The 10,133-nt window shown below is 33.3% G+C and overlaps 1 protein-coding gene across 1 annotated transcript; it reads left to right on the top strand.

Moving 5' to 3' along the window:
- The first annotated feature begins 9,052 nt into the window (after positions 1–9,052).
- Positions 9,053–9,820, top strand: LOC130899611 (uncharacterized). The gene has a single exon (XM_057809673.1). The coding sequence runs from the start codon at positions 9,053–9,055 to the stop codon at positions 9,818–9,820; it is 768 nt and encodes a 255-aa protein (XP_057665656.1).
- The last annotated feature ends 313 nt before the right edge of the window (positions 9,821–10,133 follow it).

Below are 10,133 nucleotides of genomic sequence, written 5' to 3'. Positions count from 1 at the left end.
CACTAGAATTTCTTTTCGCTCCACATTACTATACTTCTATACATTACTAGACGAAGAAAATAGTTATTTTCCTAACAAGTGCGGAAAGTGATACTTTCCCGCACGCGACTGCAGTTGTCCCGAACGACGCGGAGCGGAGTTCGGGCAAGCGGTCAAGTGCGGGAAAGACACTTTACGCATGAGTTAGGAACATTATTTTTTCTACGACCGTATATACATAAAAGTATACCAACCCATTTTTCAAAAATTATTTTATTCCAACAAACATAATAATATACAAAATTTTAACTAAAAACTATTAATTATTATAAATATTAATATTGAAAACACAATTTGTTGTATTCTGTAGACCAGTAAGAATTGCCGGCCCAGTAGAGTTATTTGGTTTCAACTGGAAGGTAGGTGACGTCGGTGAAGATGGCATCGGTTGCAGGTCGCATAAAGATGACGATGACGGTGACGGCAACGGTTTTAAGTCATTTGTAGTACAGAGAAACTTTTTACCATCGAATAGCGGGACCATAATGTATTAGATTTCAAAACCTTACTTAGGTCTGAAAAATACGCCAGAAATACCTCTTCCTTATAAGTTTTGGCCCCTTTCTCCTTACATCATGTAACAAAATGGTCGTATTGCTTCTCATACTTTAGTCTGGATTTGGCAGGTAACAGCTCGGAATTAGCTTCATTTGCAGCCTTCAAAACGGCTTCGGGAAGTTATTCGTCGGATGAATCCATTAATATTATTGTATCGGATTCGGTTTAATGTGGTTTAATTTAAAAGAAGATTGTTCTTATTCGGTCACTTCCAAGACGTTTTGAACAACTTTGACGTTTTAGTAACAATTACACGCTTGGGTTGTCATAGCAACTGATATCAAACCAGTTTCTCCTTTGAAGAATGTCACTTTCCCGCATGCGTGCGGGAAAGTGGGTTAAAACGCACGGTCGTAGAAAAAAAATGTTTTAGATTATAAAATAATAAATAATGCAAAAATAATATATATATATATATATATATATATATATATATATATATATATATATATATCTATATATATATATATATATATATATATATATATATATATATATATATATATATACATGGGAATGGTCGAGATAATTTTCTACTTAACCTTTTAAACAACGACACAATTTTAATATTTATAATCCAGTTCAATTTAAGGTTCATATACCCTATAATTTCTTCAGATCCTTTAGAAGACAAAAACCATTTCCATCTGTCAGATCGCAGCAGAGTCATAACGTTTTTAAACCAAATCAAAATCCAAATTTACAAGAAACACTGAAGAATCAACTAATGCTTTCATATACTAGGAAGTCACACCCAAGTTCTTCAAATCCAAATCATTTCCGAAATTTTCGACCACAAAACAATTCCAACGCCTATATTCGAGACTCCAACACTATTATTATCCTAATGATTCATACCCCGGAGAAGAGCAATATCAATTTGAAGAGCAAAACAGAGCAAAAGATTCTACAAATTTTCTTAAAGTGCCGCAGAAAACAGACAAGTCTTAGCACCCGAATCGATATCTTTAAATTTAGCGAGTTTCTCTATATAATATTCCCCGAGTATAACATTAAACTATTGATAGATTCTGTATCAACAAGATCCTTCATAAATCCCGATTGTGCATTTCAATATTTTTCAGGAAATTTACGACCCATTTATTGTTGAATAAGTGTATCATGAGTCTGCCCATGAAGATAGCACTCTAATCTCTTTTCAAAAAAAATTTCAATTGTTCCGATGGTAATTTGAATCTCAAATTTTATAGTGTATTCCAAGGGCTTATTGGCCTAGATAACTCAAAATTGCTAAAAGCCAACTTGGACCTTTCCAGCGGTTGGTTAATGACTCCACAAAACAGAATAAAATTTTTAAAACTTTCATAAAACTGAAAAGGACATAAATACTATTACTACCGATTCTAGAATGGAAAAAGTTATCAAAACAAAAACCGATGTGAAAAATGGCGAAATTATAATCCCACATCAAAAATTTCATAGTTGTGAATTACTAGAATCTTTATTAATCGCACAAAATTATCCGACCGAGCTCAACTGCTTTGAATGCGCTCATATGTATATATAAAGTTAAATTTCGTGTTGTAATTGACTATAGACACCTTAGCAACAAAACGATTGAGGAAAAATTAGGCAAGTTAGGCAGATCTCAATAATTTACAGCTTTGGATCAGCCTTTGGATTCCATCAGCTCAAGATGGCCAAGATAGAGAAAACAGCTTTTAGCTCCGAATCCGGACACTGGGAGTTTCTCAGAATGCCATTCGGATTGAAAACTGTTCTGGCTAATGTCCAGCGGGGTATGGACAATATACTGCGAGGTATAAAGAACGAAAAATGCCTTTTCTACTTTGATGATATAATCGTTTTCTCCACTTCACTACAGCCCAGATAAAATATAAGCCATTAAAAATTATCCTATACCCAAGACCACAAGACAAATAAAATACTATAGATACTTCTTAAAAATTCGGCACAATATCATGCTTCGAGACCAACGATCCGATTCTCCAGTCTCCCGACTTCACAAAACCATTCTATCTGACCACAGACGCCAGTAATGTAGATCTCGGGGCAATATTTTGGCAAGGAACTATTGGAAAAGATCTTACAATCGCTTACGCATCACATACACAAAACGATTCCCAACGTAATTATGATATCACGGAAAAAGAACTCTGACCATTGTTTGCGTTCACAAACCATTCCAATTGTTCTTCTCTCTAAAGAACCCAGACTCCAAACTCGTTAAATAGCGAATAACATTAGACAAATTCAACCATAAAATTGTATACAAACGTGGGAAACTTAATGCAGGTGCATTATCCAAAATATGAATTGATACTAAAGAAACAAATGAAATTCTCAATGATCAAAAATTTTGGAAAAAAATTGGTATTATTTTAGGTCGCGATATAGATGACGTGTAATTTTCATATGACGTGCCATTTTCATCCCAATCACAACGAAGTCTCTGTCCACCTTCGCATATTCAAACAAACCATGCAAAGAGTACAGCAGTACTTCTGCCCGAGAATAGATCTGCAAGAAATTCAACAAGAAGTGCTTTGTGAAATAAGTTTACTGGAAATGGAACGCACTTCTGCCTGTGAGAGAAACAAAATTCGACTATCGATACCAGAAGAAATAGAACTCGACAACCTTCAACCTCTAAAAAACAAATTCATAGAAAACCAACCTGAGTTAACATTTGGAGAAGTTTTAAAAACCCTACCATATGGACTTTATTAATTTACTTGTTATTACTTGTTAGTTTTGTATTTTGCATTTACAAGAAATAGTTATCGACATTTTGCAACCCGGACGAAGAGAATTCTTCTCAGGTGGACCATTCTACAGTTCAACTTCCTCGCTTGCTGCAGAAGCTGAATTTACGAGGGGAGGAATTATCTCGACCATTCCCACAGAAACCTTCCACACATTTTTTAGTCAGTCAGTTGTGAACATTTACAGTAAATTGTAATCATTCTATGATTAGTTTGTGTAAAATAAAATTTTTAAAAAGTGTTTTCGAAGTTGATAATTTGAAAGTAGAATATTGTGGTTACTTAATATTTAATCTATAAGTATAATTAATAATAAGACTTGATGTGATTCGACCTCAATCGACGCCATGTCAAAATATTAATCAACATGAAGTGAGAATTGACCTCAATCGGCTTCAATAGATATAAATCAAATATATCTGACAAAACTAGATGCCAATACACCAAAATATATATCAATTTGATGTGATTCGACCTCAATCGACGTCAATAGACATAACAAAATATCAATCAACATGAAGTGAAAATCGACCTCAATTTATGTATATCGAATTTATCTGGAAAAATAGATGCCAAGACACCCAAATATATAGAAATGTGATGTGATTGACATAATCGCCGTCAATAGCAGCAGCAATTTTCAATCAAGATAATGTGATAAACGACCTCAATGTGCTTCAATGGCTATAAATCAACGCCAATAGACACAAGTATATAAGAATTGATGTGATTCGACCTCAATGAGATCTAGGCATCACAAAATATCAACCAACATAAAGTGACAATCCACCTTATTTATCTGACAAAATTAGATGCCAATACAACCAAATATATAGAAAAATATACAGACATTAGATGTGATTCGACATAATCAGCGTCAATAGACATAATAAATTTTCAATCAAAATTGTGACAAATGACCTTATTGTGCTTCAATGACTATAAATCGAATATGTCTAATAAAAGTAAACGCTAATACACTCAAATTGACGATATCTCACAAAATTATATGCAAACTCACGGAAACATATAAAAATTGATACGATTTGACTTCAAATGGCGAAAATAGACTTCGAAAATTTTCAATCAACAAAGTGACAATCGACATCATTTAGATTCAATAGATGTAAATCGACGATATCTGACTAAATCAGATACCAACTCACCCAAACATAAAAATTGATGCGATTGAAACAGCGAAACTAGACTTCGAAAATTTTCAATCAACCTCAATCGGCTTCAATGGATGTAAATCGACGATATCTGACTAAATAAGATACAAACTCACCCAAATATATGAGAATTGATGTGATTCGACTTAAAATGGCGAAAATAGACTTCGAGAATATTCGATCAACAGAAAGTGACAATCGCCCTCATTTGGATTCAATCGATGTAAATTAACGAAATCTGAGTGAATTAGATACGAACACACCCAAATATATGAGTATTGATGTGATTCGACTTCAAATGGCGGAAATAGAACTCGAAAATATTCAATCAACACAAAGTGACAATTCGATTTTAAGTGATGGAAATCATGGAAATGGAAAATGGATATGGAGGCTTTCCTTTGTGGACAAAGTTATGTGAGTATAAATCATTTCACGTATCAAATTAAGTTTTAGCTTAGATGATAATTCATTAACGTTGTCTTCGTCAAATATTGTTTGTTGCTTCTGCTTCTTTTTTGGTCTTGTAGTGTTGTCTTTAAGAGTCGTCTCGTTTTCGATGTTTCTAGCCATTTCTAGGTCATTATTGGTCCGATTGTTGCTTTGTAAATTCGTACCTTTGTTTTCATCTTACTTGTTCCTTATCGAATCATGATATTCTTCAATTTGTTTTTTCCTGTTATTGGTCAGGAAGAATCGGTAATTGAACCATTTAATTCATACAAAATTACAGATAGATATAAAAAAGCACCCAGAATATTGAACCTTTTTGAATAAATATTCTTATGTATTTGAACCAGATGTTTTATTGCACCACCATTATAAAAAAATTACATTTTGAGGATTCACACAAACAGAATACTTGAAAAGACCCTTATTTGTTATTATAGGTTGTAAAAATAAATAATCCTATAATAACACATTTGGAAGCCACATTCGAATTATATGATGAACTTGGTCGATTGGTTACAAAACAAAATTTATACAGAGTGGATCACAGAAAAACGGCACCCCGATATTTGGCATGTTTCAATACATTTTGGGGGAGGTTGATTTACCTCGAATCTTGTTCATTTTCACGATGGTAAATAGCAATAAAATCAAGAAAAAACTAGGGAAAAATTAAGATATTGAAGTACAAAAAGTATAAAGTTTGATACAAAATGGGACGTCATTAAATTTCCCAAATAAAGAATGTAAATGTATATTGATATGGTAAATAGCTATTTTCTTCTCAATAATTTGAATGTAGATTCATTATATTAAAATTTTTTGAAATGCTATGTAAAAAGGCTTTTCTTTTAAATAAGTGATAATTATTGTTCAATATAAATTATTTATTCAGGGTAATTGGTGATTTTTCAATTGTTTCCAGAAAGATCTGTCGAAAAATCTTCATGAAAACTAGTACTCATTATGAAATTTCAAATACGGGGTAGCGCGAAAAACAAATTAGGTATTATGTTAGTAATAGTCAACTAAAATGAGCCTCACGGAATAATCCCGTTTATGAATTTTCCGAAAATTGTTACAGATAGTTTCCAATATATATGTCGACCCAATAAATGTCTTTCGAACAATTTTACCATATTTTCATAAGTTATTGAAAGAAAAATGATGCGAAAATTATTTATTTTGGAAAAATAATCACGATTTGTCTTTGTTGGAATATTATTTTGAAATTTATAAAAATAAAATCTAGTCATGGCATCGATAGAACAAGTTACAAAACTTGTTTGAAAAATGACTCATTAGTCAACGATTGATTTCAAGTCTAATTACCTTTTAAGGTATTATTAGTATGAATGTGTATTCGACGGCTGTGGCGGCGGCGGTAACAAAATGTACATTTCCGATTGAATTTTCAAAAATCGGTTTTAAAATAACTTTATTGCGATTTTCTTTGAACGTTTTACATACGCGGAAGTTTTTAGTGAAATAATTCGGTACTTTTTCGTGTTTTAAAATTGTTATGTACCCTGTATATATCGGCCACTCAGATATTCTTTAACACATTCCTTGATAGAAATAAAACACTCGTATACTTCGCTAGTCGTCCACAATTTCTCCCTTCTATCATTTCCGAAAGACTAACTTGTGTTCGATAGTCTTTATTCTTATTTCACAAACATGATTATGCAACAACTTGATAACAAATAAATAGTAATATACAAAGCGATACGTCACATCTCTCCTTTTTTTTTCCAATACAATCTATAATATAAAAATGAATCGCAAAATGTGTTGGTAAGCGAATAACTCAACAACGCCTGGACCAATTTGGCCAAATCTTTTTTTAAAATGTTCGTTGAAGTTCAAGGATGGTTTTTACGGCGAGAAAAATTAGAATTATTGCTGGAAAAACCCTAAAAATAGCTCTTTTCTTTTTCCCATACAAATGATTTGTAACTAAAACGTAGTCAATTTGAGCACTCACTGTTGTCTAAGCAATGTAGGTGTGTTCCTAACGTCAAAGATCATATCTATCAAAACAATGTGTGTGTGTGCGTTGGAGCACAGAATACATAGTTGGAGGAGTTTAATGTCGCGTTCCGAAACTCGCGTTTCTTTTGTAAGGTGTGTTCCTAACGTCAAAGATCATATCTATCAAAACAATGTGTGTGTGTGCGTTGGAGCACAGAATACATAGTTGGAGGAGTTTAATGTCGCGTTCCGAAACTCGCGTTTCTTTTGTATTAGTTTCGGCACGCGAGATAAAATGCAGCAGTTTCCACGTCATTACATCAGTCAAACAAAAATCGCGTTAGCAACAGTGTTTTATTATTTTTAATATCCAAACAAAAACAATTCGTACGGCTAAAAAAAAAACAATTCGTACGGCTTAAAAGGATTTGACTTCAAGTCATATCAAATTAAAAAAAAAAAAAGTTGTCTGTTACCTAATCTACTGAGTTTGCTTTTGTCAACTGATACACGAAACAAATTCGTATATCGTGTTTTTTGCAGAGTGTTTAGTTAGTTAGTGTTTGATTAGTTCGTGATTAGTGAAAAAATAATGTATATTTGATATGCCTCCTATAAGACGAAGCAATTTAGGTAGAAGAACCAGAAATGCTACAAACCAAGCTAATTACCGATCTAATCGTACTGCACAAGAACGTGACGACGGAAATGAACGTGAAAGAATTCGGATATCACAAACGCGTGAAGCGCGAGCGCGACATTCAACTAATAATCGCGCAAGTTTGAATCGAGCTGCTTTCAGTTACGATGTGTCAATTGACTACAGTAACTACCAATGTGTTGTTATTGGTTCTATGAAGTCGGTTTGCTCACACTGTAAGGCATTAAAATACAAAAACGAAGCCAATGGATTGTGTTGCGCAAATGGTAAAGTGAAATTGATACCATTGGATCCACCACCAGAACCATTGTACTCATTGGTTTCAGGAATAGGAACAGATTCTATACACTTTTTGACACATATCCAACAATATAACAATTGCTTTCAAATGACTTCATTTGGGGCAACAAATGTAGTTCGGGAAAATTTTATGCCAACTTTCAAGGTATGTATTATAGCAGTTACTCATAATTATTTTAGCGAACAAAATTTTCTATCACGAAAGTTAAGATGTGTCACTTATCTTCAATTTCTTAATCATTACGAAATATATCACTTAGTCATCATATTATATGGTGATTCAGTTTCAGTGACACTTTTATTATATTTTATATATTTGATAGATATTAGTTAAAACTAAATATATACTTTTTAAGATCAAATATTATTTAAGTTTGGTCACTGACAATCCATTAATTTATACCACACCATAATATTTTTCTTATTTACAGATACAAGGGCAAATATATCACAGATCAGGTTCACTGTTACCAGTGTCAGATAGCGACAACAAATTCCTGCAAATTTATTTTATGGGCAATTCACCACAAGAAATTGATCTGCGTTGTGCACATAACAATTTAGTAAAGAGGTCTATTATAGAACAATTACAAACTTTATTTCATCAACACAATCAATTGATTATATTGTTTAAAACTGCCCTGGATCTGATGCCATCCGATAATCACAAAATTGTAATCAGAGCTGATAAAACACCTGCAGGTCAACATACAAGACGTTTTAATGCACCAACTATTGATGAAGTTGCTATCGTTGTAGTTGGAGAAAACTTGGAATCCCGTGATATTGTTTTACATCGTCGGAATGATCAATTACAACGTATAAAGGAAACACACCGCTCATATGATGCACTGCAATATCCCATTATATTTTGGCAAGGTGAAGATGGCTACGATTTCTCAACAAAAATGATAAATCCCATTACAGGTAACTAAAATATTAGTTTTGCTATGGCGATAATATTTCAGTCATTATATTATGTATTTTAATTTTATATTTGAATGTTATTAAAACAAAATCTATTTACAGGTTCTGAAACCAACAAAAAAGTCAGTTCAATGAACTATTATTCATACCACCTAATGATTCGGGAAAATGAAAATAATCACATATTGAAATGTCGGCGATTATATCACAAATATGTTGTTGACATGTATGTTAAAATTGAAACGGAGAGATTAACATTCATCAGGTTGAATCAAACCAAACTCCGATCTGAAGAGTATATTCACCTTCGAGATGCGATTAATACTGATGGAAATGCACAGAATGTCGGTCGGATGACTATTCTTCCAGCAACATACATCGGAAGCCCTCGGCATATGTACGAATATGCTCAAGATGCCATGTCGTATGTTCGTCATTATGGTACAGCAGATTTGTTCATCACATTTACATGCAATCCGCAATGGATAGAAATCAAGCAGGAGTTATTCTCTGGGCAATCACCCATTGATCGTCATGATATTACAGCCAGAGTCTTTAGACAAAAGTTAAAATCATTAATGGATTTCATCGTAAAACATAATGTGTTTGGTGAGACACGCTGCTGGATGTATTCTGTGGAGTGGCAGAAACGAGGATTGCCACATGCACACATTTTGATTTGGTTGGTTGAAAAGATAAGGCCAAATGAAGTTGATGCAGTGATATCAGCTGAAATCCCTGATGTACAAGTAGATCCTGGATTACATGAGGTAGTTATCAAACACATGATACATGGTCCCTGTGGAACTCTTAATCAACATTCACCGTGTATGATGGATGGTAAATGTTCAAAACGATATCCACGGACATTAATATCGGAAACAATTACTGGTAATGGTTATCCATTGTATCGTCGCAGATCGACAGCAGACAATGGAAAATCAACAATTGTCAAATTAAATCAACAAGATATTGAAATAGATAATCGTTGAATTGTTCCATATTCACCCATTTTATCAAAGACATTCAAAGCACACATCAACGTTGAATCTTGCCATTCAGTGAAATCAATTAAATACATTTGCAAATATGTAACCAAAGGGAGTGATATGGCTGTGATTGGAATTGGTGCAGAGAATTCCAATGATGAAGTTACCCAATACCAAATGGGCCGCTATGTCAGTAGTAATGAAGCAGTTTGGCGAATATTTTCTTTTCCTATTCATGAGAGACACCCTTCTGTTGTTCACTTAGCTGTGCATTTAGAAAATGGACAAAGAGTGTATTTTACAACACAGATCGCAG

This window comes from Diorhabda carinulata, chromosome 11 (genome assembly GCF_026250575.1).
Source record: "Diorhabda carinulata isolate Delta chromosome 11, icDioCari1.1, whole genome shotgun sequence".
Classification (NCBI taxonomy): Eukaryota; Metazoa; Arthropoda; class Insecta; order Coleoptera; family Chrysomelidae; genus Diorhabda; species Diorhabda carinulata.
The sequence above is the reverse complement of the archived record's forward strand: the minus strand, read 5'-3'. Positions and strand labels throughout refer to the sequence as shown.

Excerpts from the sequence above, each read along its gene's own strand:
- LOC130899611 (XM_057809673.1), top strand. The coding sequence starts at position 9,053 with ATGTATGTTAAAATTGAAACGGAGAGATTAACATTCATCAGGTTGAAT.